Source organism: Bombina bombina, chromosome 2 (genome assembly GCF_027579735.1).
Source record: "Bombina bombina isolate aBomBom1 chromosome 2, aBomBom1.pri, whole genome shotgun sequence".
Taxonomy (NCBI): Eukaryota; Metazoa; Chordata; class Amphibia; order Anura; family Bombinatoridae; genus Bombina; species Bombina bombina.
In genome coordinates this window covers 354,384,250-354,409,386 of record NC_069500.1, presented here as the reverse complement: position 1 = coordinate 354,409,386, position 25,137 = coordinate 354,384,250, and the positions used below count along the sequence as shown (strand labels likewise).

At 38.0% G+C, this 25,137-nt stretch overlaps 1 protein-coding gene across 3 annotated transcripts in view; it reads right to left on the bottom strand.

Annotated features, from left to right (window-relative positions):
• The window catches only part of RNF34 (ring finger protein 34), a 102,259-nt gene that overhangs the window by 41,764 nt on the left and 35,358 nt on the right, over nucleotides 1–25,137 (bottom strand). For 2 of the 3 annotated variants that reach the window (XM_053701739.1, XM_053701741.1), the window contains exons 2-5: nucleotides 19,973–20,185; nucleotides 19,276–19,671; nucleotides 6,144–6,197; nucleotides 4,751–4,952 (exon numbers count right to left, since the gene is read on the bottom strand). In XM_053701739.1, the coding sequence (XP_053557714.1) occupies nucleotides 4,751–4,952; nucleotides 6,144–6,197; nucleotides 19,276–19,671; nucleotides 19,973–20,185 (865 nt within the window). Of the gene's footprint in view, nucleotides 1–4,750; nucleotides 4,953–6,143; nucleotides 6,198–19,275; nucleotides 19,672–19,972; nucleotides 20,186–20,648; nucleotides 20,767–25,137 lie in introns of those variants that run through there. The other variant, XM_053701740.1, reaches the window with a different exon arrangement.

The window sequence follows — 25,137 nt, the reverse complement described above, 5'->3', positions numbered from 1 at the left end:
GTAGGCGTGCAAAGGGTACTATGTCCATTGCCGCTACCATTAAGCCGATCACCTCCATGCATTGAGCTACTGACGGGTGTTGAATGGAATGAAGGACACGGCATGCATTTTGAAGCTTTGTTAACCTGTCTTCTGTCAGGTAAATCTTCATTTCTACAGAATCTATAAGAGTCCCCAAGAAGGGAACTCTTGTGAGTGGAAAGAGAGAACTCTTCTTTTCGTTCACCTTCCATCCATGCGACCTTAGAGATGCCAGTACTAACTCTGTATGAGACTTGGCAGTTTGAAAGCTTGAAGCTTTTATCAGAATGTCGTCTAGGTACGGAGCTACCGAAATTCCTCGCGGTCTTAGTACCGCCAGAAGAGCACCCAGAACCTTCGTGAAGATTCTTGGAGCCGTAGCCAATCCGAATGGAAGAGCTACAAACTGGTAATGCCTGTCAAGGAAGGCAAACCTTAGATACCGGTAATGATCTTTGTGAATCGGTATGTGAAGGTAAGCATCCTTTAAATCCACTGTGGTCATGTACTGACCCTTTTGGATCATGGGTAAGATTGTCCGAATAGTTTCCATCTTGAACGATGGAACTCTTAGGAATTTGTTTAGGATTTTTAAATCCAGAATTGGCCTGAAAGTTCCCTCTTTTTTGGGAACCACAAACAGATTTGAGTAAAACCCTTGTCCTTGTTCCGACCGCGGAACCGGATGGATCACTCCCATTAGTAAAAGATCTTGTACACAGCATAGAAACGCCTCTTTCTTTATTTGGTTTGTTGACAACCTTGACAGATGAAATCTCCCTTTTGGGGGAGAGGATTTGAAGTCCAGAAGGTATCCCTGAGATATGATCTCTAACGCCCAGGGATCCTGGACATCTCTTGCCCAAGCCTGGGCGAAGAGAGAAAGTCTGCCCCCCACTAGATCCGTTCCCGGATCGGGGGCCCTCAATTCATGCTGTCTTAGGGGCAGCAGCAGGTTTCCTGGCCTGCTTGCCCTTGTTCCAGGACTGGTTAGGTCTCCAGCCTTGTCTGTAGCGAGCAACAGCTCCTTCCTGTTTTGGTGCAGAGGAAGTTGATGCTGCTCCTGCTTTGAAATTACGAAAGGAACGAAAATTAGACTGTCTAGCCTTAGGTTTGGCTCTGTCTTGAGGCAGGGCATGGCCTTTACCTCCTGTAATGTCAGCGATAATTTCTTTCAACCCGGGCCCGAATAAGGTCTGCCCTTTGAAAGGTATATTAAGCAATTTAGATTTAGGAGTAACATCAGCTGACCAGGATTTTAGCCACAGTGCTCTGCGCGCCTGAATGGCGAATCCGGAATTCTTAGCCGTAAGTTTAGTTAAATGTACTACGGCATCCGAAATAAATGAGTTAGCTAACTTAAGGGCTTTAAGCTTGTGTGTAATCTCATCTAATGGAGCTGATTCAAGTGTCTCTTCCAGAGACTCAAACCAAAATGCTGCTGCAGCCGTGACAGGCGCAATGCATGCAAGAGGTTGCAATATAAAACCTTGTTGAACAAACATTTTCTTAAGGTAACCCTCTAACTTTTTATCCATTGGATCTGAAAAAGCACAGCTATCCTCCACCGGGATAGTGGTACGCTTAGCTAAAGTAGAAACTGCTCCCTCCACCTTAGGGACCGTTTGCCATAAGTCCCGTGTGGTGGCGTCTATTGGAAACATCTTTCTAAATATAGGAGGGGGTGAGAACGGCACACCGGGTCTATCCCACTCCTTAGTAACAATTTCAGTAAGTCTCTTAGGTATAGGAAAAACGTCAGTACTCGACGGTACCGCAAAATATTTATCCAACCTACACATTTTCTCTGGTATTGCAACTGTGTTACAATCATTCAGAGCCGCTAACACCCCCCTAGTAATACACGGAGGTTTTCCAGCTTAAATTTAAAATTTGAAATGTCTGAATCCAGTTTGTTTGGATCAGAACCGTCACCCGCAGAATGAAGCTCTCCGTCCTCATGTTCTGCAAATTGTGACGCAGTGTCTGACATGGCCCTAATATTATCAGCGCACTCTGTTCTCACCCCAGAGTGATCACGCTTACCTCTTAGTTCTGGTAATTTAGCCAAAACTTCAGTCATAACAGTAGCCATATCCTGTAATGTGATTTGTAATGGCCGCCCAGATGTACTCGGCGCTACAATATCACGCACCTCCCGAGCGGGAGATGCAGGTACTGACACGTGAGGCGAGTTAGTCGGCATAACTCTCCCCTCGTTGTTTGGTGAAATATGTTCAATTTGTACAGATTGACTTTTATTTAAAGTAGCATCAATGCAGTTAGTACATAAATTTCTATTGGGCTCCACTTTGGTTTTAGCACATATAGCACAGATATCTTCCTCTGAATCAGACATGTTTAACACACTAGCAAATAAACTAGCAACTTGGAAATACTTTTCAAGTAATTTACTATAATATGAAAACGTACTGTGCCTATAAGAAGCACAGAAAAAGTTATGACAGTTGAAAATTAATAAACTGAGAAGTTATAGCATCAAATCTTTGTAAAAACACAATTTTAGCAAAGGATTGCTCCCATTAGCAAAGTATAACAAACCCTGATAGCAGAAAAAAAATACAGAAAACAGAATTTATGTTTACCTGATAAATTACTTTCTCCAACGGTGTATCCGGTCCACGGCGTCATCCTTACTTGTGGGATATTCTCTTCCCCAACAGGAAATGGCAAAGAGCCCAGCAAAGCTGGTCACATGATCCCTCCTAGGCTCCGCCTTCCCCAGTCATTCGACCGACGTAAAGGAGGAATATTTGCATAGGAGAAACCATATGATACCGTGGTGACTGTAGTTAAAGAAAATAAATCATCAGACCTGATTAAAAAACCAGGGCGGGCCGTGGACCGGACACACCGTTGGAGAAAGTAATTTATCAGGTAAACATAAATTCTGTTTTCTCCAACATAGGTGTGTCCGGTCCACGGCGTCATCCTTACTTGTGGGAACCAATACCAAAGCTTTAGGACACGGATGAAGGGAGGGAGCAAATCAGGTCACCTAAATGGAAGGCACCACGGCTTGCAAAACTTTTCTCCCAAAAATAGCCTCAGAAGAAGCAAAAGTTAAACACTAAAAAACTCTAAGCCATCTCCGTGGAGATGTTGCCTGTACAACGGCAAAGAGAATGACTGGGGTAGGCGGAGCCTAGGAGGGATCATGTGACCAGCTTTGCTGGGCTCTTTGCCATTTCCTGTTGGGGAAGAGAATATCCCACAAGTAAGGATGACGCCGTGGACCGGACACACCTATGTTGGAGAAATAAACGTTTTTTATCACAGTCAACTACAATCTCACAGCTCTGCTGTGAGTGATTACCTCCCTCAAAATAAGTTTTGAAGACCCCTGAGTTCTGTATGAGATGAACCGGATCATGCAGGGAAGACAATAAACTTCTGACTGAATTTTTTGATGCGTAGCAAAAGCGCCAAAAAAGGCCCCTCCCCCTCACACACAACAGTGAGAGAGATCAGTAAACTGTCTTAAATTAAATAAAACGACTGCCAAGTGGAAAAAAATAGTGCCCAAAACATTTTTTCACCCAGTACCTCAGAAAATTAAACGATTTTACATGCCAGCAAAAAACGTTTAACATTAAATAAATTAAGTGTTATTAAAAAGCCTGTTGCAAGTCCCTGCAAATTAGGCTAAAGTCTTATGCATACAGTATAATTCCAGTGAAGTGCCATTCCCCAGGATACTGAAGTGTAAAATATACATACATGACAGCCTGATACCAGTTGCTGCTACTGCATTTAAGGCTGAGTTTACATTATATCGGTATGGCAGAATTTTCTCATCAATTCCATTGTCAGAAAATAATAAGCTGCTACATACCTCTTTGCAGATTAATCTGCCCGCTGTCCCCTGATCTGAAGTTTACCTCTCCTCAGATGGCCGAGAAACAGCAATATGATCTTAACTACGCCGGCTAAAATCATAGAAAAAACTCAGGTAGATTCTTCTTCAAATTCTACCAGAGAAGGAATAACACACTCCGGTGCTATTATAAAATAACAAACTTTTGATTGAAGGTATGAAACTAAGTATAATCACCACAGTCCTCTCACACATCCTATCTATTCGTTGGGTGCAAGAGAATGACTGGGTGTGACGTAGAGGGGAGGAGCTATATAGCAGCTCTGCTGGGTGAATCCTCTTGCACTTCCTGTTGGGGAGGAGTTAATATCCCAGAAGTAATGATGACCCGTGGACTGACCACACTTAACAGGAGAAAGAGCCATTTTGAACTAAATTGGCATGAGACGAAGGCTTGAGAGTAGAGATGTCAAAAAATGACATGCTCTAATAAGTTAGAGCATGTCATTTGAAGATAAGCAACCCATTCTGCACTTTATGCTTCTGTGTTTATCCCTCACAATGGAGTTAAACACATAGTTAGTCCCTAGTCCTAAAATAATATACTCTTAACGACTTGAAGCATGCCATTTTTTATTTACTACAATGGACCTTTAAAGTTGTACTGAAGACCTGCAAAATGTATATTTAATAATATATTGCATAAAAGCTAGTTGCCAAACTTCAAATCAGTGTTTTGGATAAAGAAGATATTGCACTAAAAAGATCATTTTCAAGGATAAATAATGTTATGTTTGCATTAAAGATGGTTTCTTAAAGGTTTAATCATACCAAGATTACGTAATATTGCAGTTTTGTTTTAAAAATCAAATGAATAAAAACTCCACATACGTGACTTCCTGTTCTCCTGATTCTCTCGGTACAAGCGGCTGACTTTCTCCACTAGCTCCCATTTCTCACAGCAGCCTGAGTAGTTAACAAAGTTCCTGGCAAGGATCTCCTTTAGTTGTCGGATGGTCAGTGCTTCAATCTCTTCCAATGTTGATAGGTCTGACAGAGATATTCTTACTTGCTTACGAGGTATCTCAGTTGACTAAAAAAATAAGCCGTAAATTCATTAAAAGGATCAGTTGCCTTTTGAAAAGAATATTGTTCCCATATTTTAAGTCTATAACCGCCAACAAAAATTCACACTGATTTCTATAAGGGAGCAAGAAAACATGATATCAGTTAAAAAAAAATAAATAATAAGTTCTAGAAAGTATTAACAAAAGCAATGGGTTTGTTAGGCTTATAGCTTATATTCAATTACACTATATGGCCAAAAGTATGTGGACACCTCCACTAATTCTTGCGTTTAGGTGTTTTAGCCACACCCATTGCAAACAGGTGCATAAGATCTGGTAACATAGCCATAAAATCTCCAAATAAAAAAAATTGGCAGTACAATGGGTTGTACTGAAAGCTCCGTGACTTAATTGTGCCATAGTCATAGGATGTTGTCTTTGTATTAGTCAACTGTAAAATATTATTGTGAAGTGGAAGAGTCTATAAACAACAAACGCCCAGCCACAAAGAGGTAGACCACACAAACATACAGAACAGGACTACTACTAGGGTCTGGGGCAGTAAAAACATTTTCTAAGGAGTGATGAATCAAGCTTCACTAACTGTCAGTCTAATCAAACAATCAGCGTTTGGCGAATGCCAGGAGAGCGTTACCTACCAAAATGCACAGTGCCTACTGTAAAGTTTAATGGAGGAGGGATAAAGGTCTAGGGCTGGTTTCAGGTTTGGGTTAGGCCCTTCAGTTCCAGTGAAAGGTAATCTTAATGCTACAGGATACAGACATTTTACACAATTGGGAGCTTATAACTTTGTGGCAACAGTTCAGGGAGGGTATTTTCCTGTTCCAGCATTGCTGTGTGTGTATGCACAATGTAAGGTCCATGAAGACATGATTTCACGTTTGGTGTGGAGGAACTTGAGTGGCCCACACAGAGCCCTGACCTCAAACACACTGAACACCTTTGGATTTAATTAAAACTCTGGTTGCGAGTCAGACGTGGCTCAATATCAATTACTTTTAAAAGCAATGTATGCACAATGTAAGGTCCATGAAGACATGATTTCACGTTTGGTGTGGAGGAACTTGAGTGGCCCACACAGAGCCCTGACCTCAAACACACTGAACACCTTTGAATTTAATTAAAACTCTGGTTGCGAGTCAGACGTGGCTCAATATCAATTACTTTTAAAAGCAATGTCAACAAAATGTACTCACATGCACTTCTGGGGTTTCCGCATCAGATGCTACAGATATAGTTTCACTTGTTCCCTGAAGAAAATAATTAAAGATCAGAAATATGATGGGCTTTACCTCAAAATACCAACCCAAAGAACGACTTAAAGGGATAGTAAATACTTTGAAATTTAATTATGCATAATGAAAGAACTTTTCAATATACTTTCATTGTTGTCTTGTGTAATTTATCTCTGAAAATTGAACAATTTCTAATTTTTATAAATGCACCCTGCTAACTTATGGCTAACCCTGCTACGTATGTGTCCATAATTGGCTTTAGCAGATAAAAATAAGCAATGAATTCCATACTAACAGATTGTCTCCTGCAAACAAGGCAAATGGTGTTTGCTATGGGAAAATAATTGCAATAAAAAGGATGTTAAAGGGACAGTCAAGTCCAAATAAACTCTCATGATTTAAATAGGGAATGTAATTTTAAACAACTTTCCAATTTACTTTTATCACCAATTTTGCTTTGTTCTCTTGGTATTCTTAGTTGAAAGCTAAACCTAGGAAGTTCATATGCTAATTTCTTAAACCTTGAAGACTGCCTCTAATCTGAATGCATTTTGACCACTAGAGGGCATTAGTTCATGAGTTTCATATAGATAACATTGAGCTCATGCACGTGAAGTTACCTAGGAGTGAGCACTCATTTGCTAAAATGCAAGTCTGTCAAAAGAACTGAAATAAGGGGGCAGTTTGCAGAGGCTTAGATAAAAGGTAATCACAGAGGTAAAAAGTGTATTAATATAACAGTATTGGTTATGCAAAACTGGGGAATGGGTAATAAAGGGATTAGCTTTCTTTTTAAACAACAAAAATTCTGGTGTTGACTGTCCCTTTAAATTTGTCTCAAAAAAGATTTGGGGGATACATTTTTTTTATAGCAACGCATCAGAAATGTCTTCCAATTACAAGGTGCTTACTGCCCCTTTAAGTATGATGAGACATACCACACAACAGATTGAGGGTCACATCTTAAAATACTATGCAGTTCTACCACTACACATCATAACTTCCACACGGTCAGCACAGACAATATAGTTCATTTACAGACAATATAAAAACACACAAGAAGTGGCTTTCTGGTATTAGTGACAACAGAAAGACACAACTCTAGAACTTCCCCACTCGTATCTGACTTGGAAATAAGGGGCCCAATCACATATATGGCACATCAGGAAAACTGGCGTCGCCAGTTGGTATCACATATACAGCGCAAGGACTTACACGCGCAGAATGGAGATATTTTACTCCAGTTCCACCTCGCCACACATAGGCAGGTGCAGCAAGCCTTGCGCTGACTAAAAAAGTACTGTAACTCCCTGAAAGCCTTGATAAAAACACCTAATGCATGAACAATATCAACCCCTTATCCGTCATCCCCCTGTGTAATAAAATGTATTAACCCCTAAACCACCATCCCCCCACATTGCAAAAACCTAATAAAAACTATTAAGCCCTAATCCGTCAACCCCCACATCGCAAAGTACCTAATAAAACTATTAACCCCTATACCACCAACCCCCCACAACGCAAAGTACCTAATAAAACTATTAACCCCTAAACCACAAACCAAACCAACCAAAGTATTAAACTAAAAACTAAGCCTAAGCCCCCTAACCTAATACCCACTAGCTTAACCCCAAATTAAACTACACTGAAATAAAATCAAATATACTAACCACATTAAAAATAAAAACAAATTACTAAAAATAAAAAACCTAATTTACATAAAACCCTAAGTTTACTTTAAAAAAACAACAAAAAAAACTACCATTACATTAAATAAAAAACTACCTTTACACAAAAACAAAAAGCACATAAAATTACAGAAAATAATAAGCAGCTACCATTACAGAAAATAAACTAAAATTATCCAAAATAAAATAAGTTAATCCGATTCTAATAGCCCTAAAAAACCCCACAAAAAAAACCCTGAATCTATAAATTATCAATAGCCCTAAAAATTGCATTGTAAACCTACAAACAAGGCAAATGGTGTTTGCTATGGGAAAATAATTGCAATAAAAAGGATGTTAAAGGGACAGTCAAGTCCAAAAAAACTTTCATGATTTAAATAGGGAATATAATTTTAAACAACTTTCCAATTTACTTTTATCACCAATTTTGCTTTGTATATTCCAAAATATCAATTAGTAACAACTTTCATAGTATTAAGGATTTCATAATAAACAGAAGTTACACAGCTATTCAACAAACAGATTAGGGATATTCAAAAACTAGTATCAGGAATATCCCATTTTCTTTAAATAAAGATAAACCCCTCAAACTACTGAGAGAAAAAAACCCAACACAAAACACAACAACCTTCCTTCCTTTCCTTTAAGAATCTACAATTCATTCCGTGTCTCTAAACATCCCTTGGATTCTCATTCTTTTTACGTTTTAGAGGTTTCAAAAAGGCTTTAATATTTGTCAACAGAAATTGTCTGGTAGTGTCTCTATAAAATTCCTATTTCATTATAAATCCAAGTATGCCATTTTAATTACAAAGCTATGTATCATATTGTTCTATAATAATTTGATCATTAACCGTATTAATAAGCTTTGAGAGATTTCTACTTATTATAAACGCAAGTATTTATAAAATTTGGTCCTGGTACCAAAAACTATGCCTTGGCTTAAAAAACATAATTTATGTAAGAACTTACCTGATAAATTCATTTCTTTCATATTAGCAAGAGTCCATGAGCTAGTGATGTATGGGATATACATTCCTACCAGGAGGGGCAAAGTTTCCCAAACCTCAAAATGCCTATAAATACACCCCTCACCACACCCACAAATCAGTTTAACGAACAGCCAAGAAGTGGGGTGATAAGAAAGGAGCGAAAGCATCAAAAATAAGGAATTGGAATAATCGTGCTTTATACAAAAAAATCATAACCACCACAAAAAGGGTGGGCCTCATGGACTCTTGCTAATATGAAAGAAATGAAATTATCAGGTAAGTTCTTACATAAATTATGTTTTCTTTCATGAGCTAGTGACGTATGGGATAGCAGATACCCAAGATGTGGAACTTCCACGCAAGAGTCACTAGAGAGGGAGGGATAAAATAAAGACAGCCAATTCCGCTGAAAAAATAATCCACAACCCAAATCAAAAAGTTTTAATCTTATAATGAAAAAAACTGAAATTATAAGCAGAAGAATCAAACTGAAACAGCTGCCTGAAGTACTTTTCTACCAAAAACTGCTTCAGAAGAAGAGAAAACATCAAAATGGTAGAATTTAGTAAAAGTATGCAAAGAAGACCAAGTTGCTGCTTTGCAAATCTGATCAACAGAAGCTTCATTCCTAAAAGCCCAGGAAGTAGAAACTAACCTAGTAGAATGAGCCATAATCCTTTGAGGCGGGGATTTACCCGACTCTACATAAGCATGATGAATCAAAGACTATAACCAAGACGCCAAAGAAATGGCAGAAGCCTTCTGACCTTTCCTAGAACCAGAAAAGATAACAAATAGACTAGAAGTCTTTTTGAAATCTTTAGTAGCTTCAACATAATATTTCAAAGCTCTTACTACATCCAAAGAATGTAAAGATCTCTCCAGAGAATTCTTAGGATTAGGACACAATGAAGGGACAACAATTTCTCTACTAATGTTGTTAGAATTCACAACTTTAGGTAAAAAATTAAATGAAGTCCGCAACACCGCCTTATCCTGATGACAAATCAGAAAAGGAGATTCACAAGAAAGAGCAGATAACTCAGAAACTCTTCTAGCAGAAGAGATGGCCAAAAGTAACAAAACTTTCCAGGAAAGTAATTTAATATCCAGAGAATGCATAGGTTCAAACGGAGGAGCCTGTAAAGCCCTCAGAACCAAATTGAGACTCCAAGGAGGAGAGATTGACTTAATGACAGGCTTGATACGAACCAAAGCCTGTACAAAACAATGAATATCAGGATGATTAGCAATCTTTCTGTGAAAAAGAACCGAAAGAGCAGATATTTGTCCTTTCAAGGAACTTGCAGAAAAAACCCTTATCCAAACCATCTTGAAGAAATTGTAATATTCTAGGAATTCTAAAAGAATGCCAAGAGAATTTATGTGAAGAACACCAAGAAATGTAAGTCTTCCAGACTCGGTAATGGATCTTTCTAGACACAGGTTTACAAGCCTGTAACATAGTATTAATCACTGAGTCAGAGAAACCTCTATGACTAAGTATTAAGCGTTCAATCTCCATACCTTCAAATTTAATGATTTGAGATCCTGATGGAAAAATGGGCCTTGAGACAGAAGTTCTGGCCTTAACGGAAGTGTCCAAAGTTGGCAACTTGCCATCCGAACGAGATCCGCATACCAAAACCTGTGTGGCCATGCTGGAGCCACCAGCAGTACAAACGAACGCTCCATTAAGATTTTGGAAATCACTCTTGGAAGAAGAACTAGAGGCGGAAAGATATAAGCAGGTTGATAATTCCAAGGAAGTGACGTGTCCACTGCTTCCGCCTGAGGATCCCTGGATCTGGACAGATACCTGGGATGTTTCTTGTTTAGATGAGAGGCCATCAGATCTATTTCTGGAAGCCCCCAGATTTGAACAATCTGAAGAATTACCTCTGGGTGAAGAGACCATTCGCCCGGATGTAACGTCTGGCGACTGAGATAATCCGCTTCCCAATTGTCTATACCTGGGATGTAAACCGCAGAAATTAGACAGGAGCTGGATTCCGCCCATACAAGTATCCGAGATACTTCTTTCATAGCCTGAGGACTGTGAGTCCCCCCTTGATGATTGACATATGCCACGGTTGTGACATTGTCTGTCTGAAAACAAATAAACGATTCTCTCTTCAGAAGAGGCCAGAACTGAAGAGCTCTGAAAATCGCACTGAGTTCCAAAATGTTGATTGGTAATCTCGCCTCCTGAGATTCCCAAACCCCCTGCGCTGTCAGAGATCCCCATACAGCTCCCCAACCTGAGCTGTATGGGGATCACAGTCCAGGTTGGACGAACAAAATAGGCCCCTTGAACTAAACGATGGTGATCTAACCACCAAGTAAGAGAAGATCGAACATTGGGATTTAAGGATATTAATTGTGATATCTTTGTATAATCCCTGCACCATTGGTTCAGCATACAAAGCTGAAGAGATCTCATGTGAAAACGAGCAAAAGGGATTGCGTCCGTTTCAGCAGTCATGAGACCTAAAATTTCCATGCACAAAAATACCGAAGGGAAAGATTGAGACTGAAAGTTTCGACAAGCTGAAACCAATTTCAGACGTCTCTTTCTGTTAAAGACAAGGTCATGGACATTGAATCTATTTGGAAACCCAAAAAGGTTACCCTTGTCTGAGGAATCAAGGAACTCTTTGGTAAATTGATCCTCCAACCATGTCTTTGAAGAAACAACACAAGTTGATTCGTGTGAGATTCTGCAGAATGTAAAGACTGAGCATGTACCAAGATATCGTCCAAATAAGGAAATACCTCAATACCCTGCTCCCCGATTACAGAAAGAAGGGCACGAGAACCTTCGAAAAGATCCTTGGAGCTGTTGCTAGGCCAAAATGAAGAGCAACAAACTGGTAATGCTTGTCTAGAAAAGAGAATCTCAGGAACTGATAATGGTCCAGATGAATTGGAATATGAAAATATGCATCCTGTAAGTCTATTGTGGACATATAATGCCCTTGCTGAACAAAAAGGCAGAATAGTCCTTATAGTCAACTATCTTGAATGTTGGTATCCTTACATAACGATTCAATATTTTTATATCCAGAACTGGTCTGAAAGAATTCTCTTTCTTTGGAACAATGAACAGATTTGAATAAAACCCCAGGCCCTGTTCCAGAACTGGAACTGGCACAATTACCCCAGCTGACTCCAGATCGGAAACACATTTCAGAAACGCTTGAGCCTTTACTGGGTTTACTGGAATGCGTGAAAGAAAGAATCTTCTCACAGGCGGTCTTACCTTGAAACCTATTCTGTACCCTTGTGAAACAATGTTCTGAATCCAAAGACTTTGAATCGAATTGATCCAAACATCTTTCAAAAATCGTAACCTGCCCCCTACCAACTGTGCTGGAATGAGGGCCGCACCTTCATGCGGATTTGGGAGCTGGTTTTGACTTTCTAAAAGGCTTGGATTTATTCCAGACTGGAGAAGGTTTCCAAACGGAAACCTTTCCTTTAGGGGAAGGGTCAGGCTTTTGTTCCTTATTCTGACGAAAGGAACGAAAACGATTAGCAGCCCTATATTTACCTTTAGTTTTTTTGTCCTGAGGTAAAAAGGCTCCTTTCCCCCCAGTAACAGTTGAAATTATTGAGTCTAACTGAGAACCAAATAATTTATTACCTTGGAAAGAAAGAGAAAGCAAAGCTGACTTAGAAGTCATATCTGCATTCCAAGACTTAAGCCATAAAGCTCTTCTGGCTAAAATAGCTAAAGACATATACCTGACATCAATTCTAATGATATCGAAAATGGCATCACAAATAAAGTTATTAGCATGTTGAAGGAATTTAACAATGCTATAAGCATTATGGTCTGACACTTGTTGCGCTAAAGCCTCCAACCAGAAAGTTGAAGCTGCAGCAACATCAGCCAAAGAAATAGCAGGTCTAAGAAGATTACCTGAACATAAATAAGCCTTCCTTAGAAAGGATTCAAGCTTCCTATCTAAAGGATCCTTAACCCCTTAAGGACCAAGGACGTACGCCACACGTCCTCAAAAAAAATACACTTAATGACCGAGGACGTGTGGCGTACGTCCTTGGTCTGGAAAGCAGCTGGAAGCGATCCTGCTCGCTTCCAGCTGCTTTCCGGTTATTGCAGTGATGCCTCGATATGGAGGCATCCTGCAATAACCCCCCTTGGCCATCCAATGCAGAGAGAGCCACTCTGTGGCCCTCTCTGCACCGGACATCGGTGGCCGGTATCGTTGGTGGGTGGGAGCAAGGCTGGGAGGCGGGTGGGCGGCCATCGATGTGCCCAGTGGAGTGGAGGGGGGCGGGATCGGGGGCGGGAGGGGCGGGAGCGCGCACATGCACGGGGGGCGGAGGGTGGGCGCGTGCACGGGGCGGGAGCGGGAGGTAACCGCTACACTACAGAAAATTAAAGTTTAAAAAGTACAAACAAATTACTTTTTGAAAGCTGTAAATAAACAGCTAAGCGATGTGGAAGGGGTGGGGGATTGATCTTGGGGGGGGGGGGAAGCTACACTGCAGAAAAGGGTTTTTTTTTTAAAAAAAGGCAAATTTTTTCACTAAACTGGGTACTGGCAGACAGCTGCCAGTACCCAAGATGGCGCCCATTAAGGCAGAGGGGGAGGGTTAGAGAGCTCTTTGGTGGGGGATCAGTAAGGCTGGGGGCTAAGGGGGGATCCTACACAGCAGCATATGTAAATATGCTAAAAAAACACACAAAAAAAGCCCAAATATAGCTTTTATTTTAGTACTGGCAGAGTTTCTGCCAGTACTTAAGATGGCGGGGACAATTGGGGGGTGGGGGAGGGAAGAGAGCTGTTTGGGAGGGATCAGGGGGTCTCATGTTTCAGGTGGGAGGCTGAGCTCTACACTAAAGCTAAAATTAACCCTGCAAGCTCCCTACAAGCTACATAATTAACCCATTCACTGCTAGCCATAATACACGTGTGAAATGCAGCGGCATTTGGCGGCCTTCTAATTACCAAAAAGCAACGCCAAAGCCATATATGTCTGCTATTTCTGAACAAAGGGGATCCCAGAGAAGCATTTACAACCATTTGTGCCATAATTGCACAAGCTGTTTGTAAATGATTTCAGTGAGAAACCTAAAATTGTGAAAAATTTAACGTTTTTTTTAATTTGATCGCATTTGGCGGTGAAATGGTGGCATGAAATATACCAAAATGGGCCTAGATCAATACTTGGGGTTGTCTACTACACTACAGCTAAAATTAACCCTAGAAGCTCCCTACATGCTCCATAATTAACCCCTTCACTGCTGGGCATAATACACGTGTAGTGCGCAGTGGCATTTAGCAGCCTTCTAATAACTAAAAAGCAACGCCATTTCTGAACAAAGGGGATCCCAGAGAAGAATTTACAACCATTTAAGCCATAATTGCACAAGCTGTTTGTAAATAATTTCAGTGAGAAACCAAAAGTTTGTGAAAAAATTTGTAAAAAAGTGAACGATTTTTTGTATTTAATCGCATTTGGCGGTGAAATGGTGGCATGAAATATACCAAAATGGGCCTAGATCAATACTTTGGGATGTCTACTAAAAAAAAATATATACATGTCAATGGATATTCAGAGATTCCTGAAAGATATTAGTGTTCTAATGTAACTAGCGCTAATTTTGAAAAATAATGGTTTGGAAATAGCAAAGTGCTACTTGTATTTATGGCCCTATAACTTACAAAAAAAGCAAAGAAGATGTAAACATTGGGTATTTCTAAACTCAGGACAAAATTTAGAAACTATTTAGCACGGGTGTTTTTTGGTGGTTGTAGATGTGTAACAGATTTTGGGGGTCAAAGTTAGAAAAAGTGTGTTTTTTTCAATTTTTTCCTCATATTTTATAATTTTTTTTATAGTAAATTATAAGATATGATGAAAATAATGGTATCTTTAGAAAGTCCATTTAATGGCGAGAAAAATGGTATATAATATGTGTGGGTACAGTAAATGTGTAAGAGGAAAATTACAGCTAAACACAAACACCGCAAAAATGTAAAAATAGCCTTGGTCCCAAACGGACAGAAAATGGAAAAGTGCTGCGGTCATTAAGGGGTTAAACGAAGTACTATCTGCCGTAGGAATAGTAGTACGTTTAGCAAGAGTAGAGATAGCCCCATCAACTTTGGGGATTTTCTCCCAAAACTCTAATCTATCAGATGACAAAGGGTACAATTTCTTAAACCTTGGAGAAGGAGTAAATGAAGTACCCAGACTATTCCATTCCCTAGAAATTACTTCTGAAATAGCATCAGGAACTGGAAAAACTTCTGGAATAACTACATGAGGTTTAAAAAACTGAATTTGAACGCTTAGTAGTTTTAATATCAAGAGGACTAGACTCCTCCATATCTAATGCAATCAACACTTCTTTAAGTAAAGAACGAATAAACTCCATCTTAAACAAATATGAAGATTTATCAGTGTCAATATCTGAGGTAGAATCTTCTGAATCTTTCATCAGAAATAGATAAGTCAGAATGATGGCGGTCATTTAAAAATTCATCTGAAATATGTGAAGTTTTAAAAGACATCTTACGTTTACTAGGAGGAGGAATAACGGACAGAGCCTTCCGAATAGAATTAGAAACAAATTCTTTAACATTGACAGGAACATCCTTAACATTAGATGTTGAAGGAACAACAACAGGTAGTGGATTATTACTAATGGAAATATTATCAGCGTTGGATAGCTTATCATGACAACTAACACAAACTACAGCCGGAGGAACAGTTACCAAAAGTTTACAACAAATGCACTTAGCTTTGGTAGAACCGACATCAGGCAGCGCTTTTCCAGAAGTAGATTCTGATCCATAGTCAGGTAGTGACATCTTGCAATATGTAAAAGAAAAAACATATAAAGCAAAATTATCAAATTCCTTAAATGGCAGTTTTAGGAATGGGAAAAAATGCAAAATTAAACAAGCCTCTAGAAAACCAGAAGCAACTAAAAATTGAGACTGAAATAATGTGAAAAAAACTGGCGCCAAGTATGATGCCCACATTATTGACGCCAAGTATAACGCCCACATATTTTGGCGCCAAGAATGACGCCCATATTTTTTGGCGCCAAAAAAACGTCCGCAATACACACGTAAAAAAAATGACGCAATTACGTGAAAACTTCCGGCGCCAACTATGACGCCGGAAATGACTAATTTTTTTGCGCCAAATAAGTCTCGCGCCAAGAATGACGCAATAAATAGAAGCATTTTCTGCACCCGCGAGCCTAACAGCCCGCAATTTTTGAAAAAAAGTCAATTGAAAATTTTAAGGTAAGAAAAATAAAATTTATATGCATTTTCCCAAAAAAATGAAACTGACAGTCTGAATGAAGGAATACTGATTATCCTGAATCATGGCAAATATACGTTTAAACACATATATTTAGAACTTTACATATAAAGTGCCCAACCATAGCTTTGAGTGTCATAAATAGAAATAAGACTTACTTACCCTGAGACACTCATCTACATATAGTAGATAGCCACACCAGTACTGAAACAAGAATAAAGTAGAGGTAATGGTATATAAGAGTATATCGTAGATCTGAAAAGGGAGGTAGGAGAAGAAATCTCTACGACCGATAACAGAGAAACTAAGAAATAGATCCCCTAGAGGAAGACCATGGTATTCAAATAGGCAATACTCTCTTCACATCCCTCTGACATTCACTGCACTCTGAGAGGAAAACCGGGCTTCAGCCTGCTGGGAAGCGCATATCAACGTAGAATCTAGCACAAACTTACTTCACCATCTCCATGGGAGGCAAAGTTTGTAAAACTGAATTGTGGGTGTGGTGAGGGGTGTAATTATAGGCATTTTGAGGTTTGGGAAACATTGCCCCTCCTGGTAGGAATGTATATCCCATACGTCACTAGCTCATGGACTCTTGCTAATTACATGAAAGAAATATTGAATCCTCATTTGAAATATTTATCTTAATCTTACATACTTTATTAAGCCAGAATTTTACTTTAAAGGGATATGAAACACAAAAATGTTCTTTTGTGATTCAGACAGAGCATACAATTTTTAAAAAGTTTCCAATTCGTTTCTATTATGAAATTTGTTTAGTTCCCATGATATTCTGTGTTAAAGAAGAGATACCTAGATAGGCATCTGGAGCACTACATGGCAGGAAATAGTGACGCCATCTAGTGCTCTTGCAAATGGATAATGTTCTTACAAAACCGCTGCCATATAGTGCTCCAGAAATAGGCTTAAAGGGACATTATACACTAATTTTTTCTTTGCATAAATGTTTTGTAGATGATCTATTTATAAAGCCCGTAAAGTTTGTTTTTTTTTTAAATTTATAGTTTTGCTTATTTTTAAATAACATTGCTCTGATTTTCAGATTCCTAACCAAGCCCCAAAGTTTTATTTGAATACCGTCAGCTACCTTCTCCAGCTTGCTCCTGTTTGTGTAAAGGGTCTTTTCATATGCAAAAGAAGGGGGAGGTGGGGGAGTGTCTTATTTCCCACTTGCAGTGGGCTTTTCAACTGCCTTTTCAACAGAGTTAAACTGAAAGCTTCTAAGTACGTTTTTAAACCATTTTATACTGGATTTTTATATCAGTATCTGTGCATCTTATTCTTTATAGTAGTGTCTATTACATGCAGTTATATGAAAATGAGTGTATACTGTCCCTTTAAGCATACATCCCAGAATTTCAACAAAAGATGCCAAGAGAACGAAGAAAGCTTGATAATATAAGTAAATTAGAAAGTTGTTTAAAATCTCATGCTCTGATTCATGAAAGAAAAATGTTGGGTTTCATATCCCTTTATAGATTGTCCAAAAATAATTAATTCTGTCTTAAAGTAGTGTAATAAATCTGCTAAAGGTTTTTTTTTTTTGCATTTAGGGTAGAAGTGTTCTGTAACCTTTTCAACTTTTAAATCATAAGACATTTTATATTTTGACACACACGTCTTACTTGCAAATATGCAAAAAAATATTATTATGTAGGCTAAATTCTGTTTTAAGTCCTTCAAAAGGATTTTAGTTAAGTCGATGTAAATACACCAGATCTTTTCCTTCCAATACTGAAATGGATATGCTTGTAAATCTACCTCAAACCTCCGGATTTCCCATAATAGGAAGGAAATGAGACCAATGGGTTACAATTCCATATTTTACATAATTTTGCCATAAAGAAATCAGATCTTTAATTATCTTACTATCTGATGGTAAATTATTTGGCTTCATATGAAGTAATTGGTGCTCCGTTACCATATGAAGGCAGATTGCCAGATCATTACAGAAAGTGATAAGGTCTATGTTACTGTCTATAACTATCTCCGTTGGTGCCAGTGGGAGGGAAGGTGGGTGGTTTGGCCCAGAGCAGTCACTATTGGGAGGGGGAGGGTAAGAGAGTTGTTTGGAAAGGATCAGGGAGGTGAAAGGGTTGAGTAGGGTTCACTACACTGCAGAAAAAAAGAAAAGAAAAAATCCATAAAAAACTACATACTGGCAGATGGAGGGGAGGAAAAGAGCTGTTTGGGAGTGATCGGTGAGGGTAATCCCTGCATTATACTACTATTACCCTTATCAGATAACTAATTAACCCTTGCCAGGAATTTCAGAAGTGTGGGGCACAGCTGCAATTAACAGCCTTCTAACTACCAAAAACCAATTGCAAAGTCATGCATGTCTGCTATTTCTACACAAAGCGGATCCTTGAGAAGCTTTAAAGGGACACTAAACCCCAATTTTTTTATTCATGATTCAGACAGAGAATAAAATTTTAAACAACATTCCAATTTACTTCTATTATCTAATTTGCTTCATTATTTAGAAATCCTTTATTGAAGAAATACCAATGCACATGGGTAAGCCAATCACATAAGGTATTTATGTGCATCCACCAATCAGCAGCTACTGAGCCTATCTAGATATGCTTTTCAGCGAAGGATATCAAGAGAATGAGACAAATTATATAACAGAGGTAAATGAGAAAGTGGTTTAAAATTGCATTCTCTTTCTAAATCATGAAAGAAAAAAACTTGGGTTTCATGTCCCTTTAACAACCATTTCTGTTATGACTGAAAAAAATTGTACAATAGAATTAAATACGCCAAAATGGGCCTAGATCAATACCTTGGGTTGTAAAAATAAGTAAATAAAAAAGGCTCTATTTCTGTTTAAGTTGCTAAAAGTTCTCTGGTATTTTGGGCATGTTTTTCTCTGAAATTCCCGGTAGCAAAGGGGTTAAAGCCAAGGTTGCAGCATACAACTTTTATTCTAGTTAGTCTTTCTTTAGTCATCTTACATTACATTGCAGCATGTTTCTTTCAGACAGGTTAATACCCCACTACTAAATTGTAGCTTTTCCTCTAAATGCTGTCATCAAACATGCACATAATCCTTCTGCTCAGTACATCTAGTACCTGGGATATGGATGCACTCCCACTTCGTTCTGATAGTTCTCCCTGAGATGAGGAAACAGATGGTGAAGGTACAGGAGATGTAGAGAAAAATGGTGTAAAGAAGCCAGTAGTCTGTGATCTCGTAGAGCTATCCATATTAGTGTCCATTTCTTCTTCTGGGCATGAACCGTAGTGGCACAGTACCAAGTTCACCAAATCTTCTTTTTCCCGGCATTGGTCGGTGGAGATATTTCTAAGGGTAAGATACTGTCTTAGATCCTTTACTTTCAGCTTCATTAAACGAGGCCGCTGAAAAGCTGTTTCTTGTAACAAACGGCAGGTGCTACAACGTCTGAGGTTCTCCTGGAGTGTGGAACATACTGAACAAAAATCCTTCTTGCAATCACAGCACACGTGCTAGACCGGAATAAAGAAACAGAAGATTGTCACATACACTTTAATTTTAATGCTCTCTATATTTAATAGAAGGAAAAACAAAAAGCGAAGTTTTCAGCTACATAAACTAGTTTATCAGTTAGACAGATAATTATATTTGCAGTTCTACAGCTATAAATGCATGTCATAGAGATATATTTGAATAAAAGATAAATCCTTTAGCAAACATAAATTTGAACAAAAATATACATTGCTGTCTTCCTAAAACAGTTTATTTTAACCTTTCTAATATGATATTCAGTGTTTTAGGACATCATCGTACCTTTTTCCTGAAAACTGAAAAAGCCAATCCACAGGCTTTGCATACAATGTTGCCGGAGGAAGAGGAGGGATATGGTGAGAAATCAGTGTTTGGTGTAAATCTAAAAGGACCAGCTCCTCCTCCGAAACCTGTCTGTTGCCCTCGTACAGCTCCTGTACCCATAACTTCATTCAGCAGACCACAGCAAGAAGCCCACATGGAGCTAGCCCCAGCCTGGAACACACGGGATAATAATACAAAAAATAAAAATAGGTGGTGTTGGCATTTATCAAAATCAAGAACATTTGCTTTCCAGGGGTTCCAGTTTTATTACATTTTTTAGTTCATTTTGCCATTTAAAAAAATAAATAAATCTAAAAAACAAGAACTAAACTCTGTATTTAATTGAAAATATTTAGCATACATTTTTATTTAAAGAGACAGTTTACTGTAAAATTCTCTTCCTTTTAATGTGTTCCCAATGATCCATTTTACCTGCTGGCGTGTATTAAATTATTAACAAATTGCTAATTTTATTTGCCAGTGATATCCCACCTCTTCTGAAATTGTCATGAAACCCAAACATTTTCTGTCATGATTCAGACACAGCATACAATTTTAAACAACTTTCCAATTTACTTCTATTATCTAATTTGCATTGTTCACTTGGTATTGATAGAAAAAAAATTAAAGATACCTAGGTAGGCTCAGGAGCTGGGAGCTGACTGCTGATTTGGGGCTGCACATATATGCCTCTTGTCACTGGTCTACCGAAGTGTTCACCTAGCTCCCAGTAGTGCACTGCTGCTCCTTCAATAAAAGGATACCAAAAGAATAAGGCATTAATAGAAGTAAATTGGATAGTGGATTCAAATTGTATCCTCTATCTGAATCATGAAATAAAAATTCAGGGTTTCATGTCCCTTTAAGTATTGGCTATAGATAGCTATGTAATCATAGCCAGCAGAAGAAAGTACACATCTAGTGGGGTGTAGGAGAGATAAGTAATAAAACGATAATTTAAATTGTTGTATGAATTGGGCTTTGACATGCAGGGAAGCATTTGTGTGTATATAAAGTAATAAAATAAGGACCGATTTCCCTGTAAGCTCAGCCCATATTTATGGGTTGTGGTTTTGAAGAACAAAATTACCTATTTCATATGCAAAATAAACCTAAAGGAGTCCGTTCTCATTTTTTATTCTGCTGCTCGTAAAAAAATTAGAAACACATTAAGGGGAAGAAAATTTTACAGTACACTGTCCCTTTAAGCATATATAAAAGGTAAAGTCGATTGAGAAGAGAAAAAAAAAAAAAAAGTATGAGAAGATCCAGTAGTCACTGTTCATAGGAATGTAATATACTGAGCAAAATGTTTGCCCATAAGCTACAACACACTTCTCAATAGAATCGGTAGCAACACTACTAATTGTTTAGCAACCTTGAATAAAGATTATATATATATATATATATATATATATATATATATATATATATATATATATATATATATATATATATATATATATATATATATATATATATATATATATATATATATCTCAAAACAGGATGTATTCCAATGTCAAAAAAGAAATACAATTAAAAATAAATAACTAAAAAAGGAAATAATAAATAATCTATTTGGTGTCCACTCTGCATACCTCAAATTTAACCTACACACTCTGAGGTTATGTGATAGAGTGAATTAGACTTTAAATTGAACAGCCCACAGTTGTGTAAAAGCATAGTATATGCTTATTTGTTCCCCTTACGTATTAGTAATGGACCAACCTACTTTACTGAAGGTACAGTGACAGATGTCACTAGAGAAAGTAGACATTAAAAAAAGAAAAAAAAGAAAGAAAAAAAAAGAGAAAGAAAAACAAATTTATGCTTACCTGGTAAATTAATTTATTTCATGTGGCGAGAGTCCACGATCAATTACTCTTGGGAATTACTCTTCTCTACCACTAGCAAAGATTCCCAAACCCCAAGAGCTCTATAAAACCCATCCCACATACCTCAGTCTAACGTATAGCCAAGCAAAGCGAGGTAACAAAAACGAAAAAGAGCCAAAAAGGAGCAGGGAAAAAGATGTGCAAAAAAAAACAAAAAAAAAACATAAGGGTGGGGTCTTGTGGACTCTCACCATCACAAAATAAATAAATTTAATCAGGTAAGCATTAATTATTCTCTTTCATACAGGTTGTGAAATTACTGAACAAGCGTGAGATGTTTTGGGTGTTTAAATTAAAAACACATTTCCCCCCAAGGTTTCAAATCTGATTACGACCTTATTAACTATTGGAAATGAAGTGTATTTTCCATCCCTCTCATGTATGTATGTATGTATGTATGTACATATATACACACACACATAGAATATATACATACATACACATATCACACATCAAAGATAAGCGCACAGCTCACAGGAAAGACGGAACACCCTCGGAAGGGGTGAAGGCAACAGGAAACTCCAGGCACGGCTCATTAAAAAAAAAAGGTCAAAATATATTCGTTAAAATGGATGTCAAAACATACATCCAAAAGTAAGAGTCAGCAGCGACAACAATCAGGTGTTAGAGCTAATCTCCACGCAGACGCGTTTCGTGCCCATGCTCACTGCTAGATATAGATATATACAGATAGCCCTCAGTTTACGCCGGGGTTAGGTTCCAGAAGGAATGGTTGTAAATCGAAACCGTTGTAAATTGAAACCCAGTTTATAATGTAAGTCAATGGGAAGTGAGGGAGTTAGGTTCCAGGCCCCTCTCAAAATTGTCATGAGTAACACCTAATACATTATTTTTAAAGCTTTGAAATGAAGACTTTAAATGCTGAACAGCATTATAAACCTAAAAAAAATTACACAACACAGAATATATAATTAAACTAAGTTAAACAAAAACATTTGATAAACAGCATTATAAACCTAATAAAAGAATCACACAACACAGACTTTACTTGCATTTTTCTGCAAACAGTTCTTTCTATGCATTCCAATCTGGACTGATGTATAGACAGGAAGATCTTGTTCCTTTGAAATCTGCTCGATAGCTCAGGTCTGGTAAAAACTGATCATTTTCAGCTTGCTTGGCTTGCATATTTTTGCTACAACACAAGCGGACAGCTCTACCTACTGCCTATTTTAATAAATGCACTGCTTCTCAATGCTTTTCAATAGCAGTCACATGACTGGAAAAAAAGGTTGTTATTCTGAAACGGTGCAAATTGAACCGTTGTAAACCGAGGGCCAGCGCTGTGAGATATATATATATATATATATATATATATATATATATATATATATATATATATATATATATATATATATATATATAAATAACACACCCTTGTTGATATGTACTCTTCATTATATACATCTATTTCTTTCACTGAATCAATATCGATTCTATACAGTTAGCTTTTTCAATTTCTTTAACATAAGTGAAGGTTGGTACTTAGAGTGAGAGAGGAGTGTACTCTATATTAGCCAATAAGCATTGTTTTTTTTTACTCTTTTTAAAGAAACACAGGTGACAGGTAACCAATAGGCTATGATTACGGTCAGGCTAGTTGCTTACACTACTTTTCCTGCGATTGTTCCCCTTGGTTGTTCCTGAACCCTTTTATGTTGGATACCAACAATAATAAAAGTTAAGTTTTATAAATATAAACTTGGATCCTTGGCGGGTGACTTCTTTTCCTTAAAATAAATCAAACAGGCAAAATATTTAACGGAGACAGCTGCTTCAGAAGAAGCAAAAACATCAAAATGGTAGAATGTAGTAAAAAGTATGCAAAGAAGACCAAGTAGCTGTCTTTCAAATCTAATCAACTAAAGCCTCATTCTTAACCCTTTAACTACGTCGCTGGTCTTTGAATGGGGATTCCTTTTTTGATAGCCAGCGGTCACAGTCCAGGTAGGATGAGCAAAAGAAGCACCTTGAATAATAAACAGATGATCCAGCCATCAAGTTAGGGACTGACATGTACTGGGATCCAAAAATATTCTTTGAGACCACGGAGGATAACCTTTGCACCATTGACACATCATACAAAGCTGAAGAGCCCTCATGTAAAAACGGGCAAATGGAATTGCATCTGAAGCTGCAATTATGAGACCTAGGACTTTCATACACAGAGCCACAGAAGGAAACTAGAGAGTCCAAAGGTTCAGACAAGCTGACACCAATTTTAACCTACTCTGCTCTGTTAGAGAAAGACTTATGAAGACTGAATCAATTTGAAAACCCCAAAAAGTTACCTTTGTCTGAGGAACCAAAGAACGTTTTGGAAAATTGATCCTCCAACCATGCTGTTGAAGAAACAAAGAGTTAGTTGGTGTGAGATTCTGCAAAAGGAAAAGATGGAGCTTGAACCAAGATGTCGTCCAGGTATGGAAACACTGCAAAACCCTGAGACCTGATAACAGACAAAAGGGCACCCAGAACATTTGTGAATATTCTTGGAGCTGTAGCCAGACGAACAAACTGAAAATGTCTGTCCAGAAAGTCAAGCCTCAGAAACTGTAAATTATCTCTGTGAATAAGAATATGAAGGTGAGCATCCTTTAAATATACTGTGGACATAAACTTACCTTGCTGAACAAAAAGGCAGAATAGAAAGATGGAACCTTTACAGACCAGTTTTAGATCTTAAGGCCTTGAACAGGTTTGTAAGTACCTTCCTTCTTTGAAACAATGAAGAGATTTTAATAAAATCCCATCCCCTGTTCCTGCAAAGGAACTGGAACAATCACCCCATATCTTCCAGATCTGAGACAGACTGGTAAAAAGCTTGAGCTTTTACAGGATTCCTTGGAACATTGGACAGAAAAAAAACCTTCCTCTGGAAGGCCTTGTTCTAAAACATTCAATATTCCTAAGAACCTATATTCAGAACCCTGAAAAAGGCTTAATCTACCACCTACCAAAGCTTCTGCATGGGGGTTGCATTATTTACCATGCTTTGACTTGTTCCAGTTAGCATTAGACTGAACCAGAGGTGCCTGACTAAATGAACAAAAACTATTAGAAGCTTTGGATTTCCCTCTAGACTTTCTGTCCTGAGGAAGAAAAGCCCATTTACCTCCAATAACAGTTGATATAACAGAATCTAAAATCAGAACCAAATGATTTATTTCCCTGAAATGAAAGATAATAGTCTCGATTTAGACA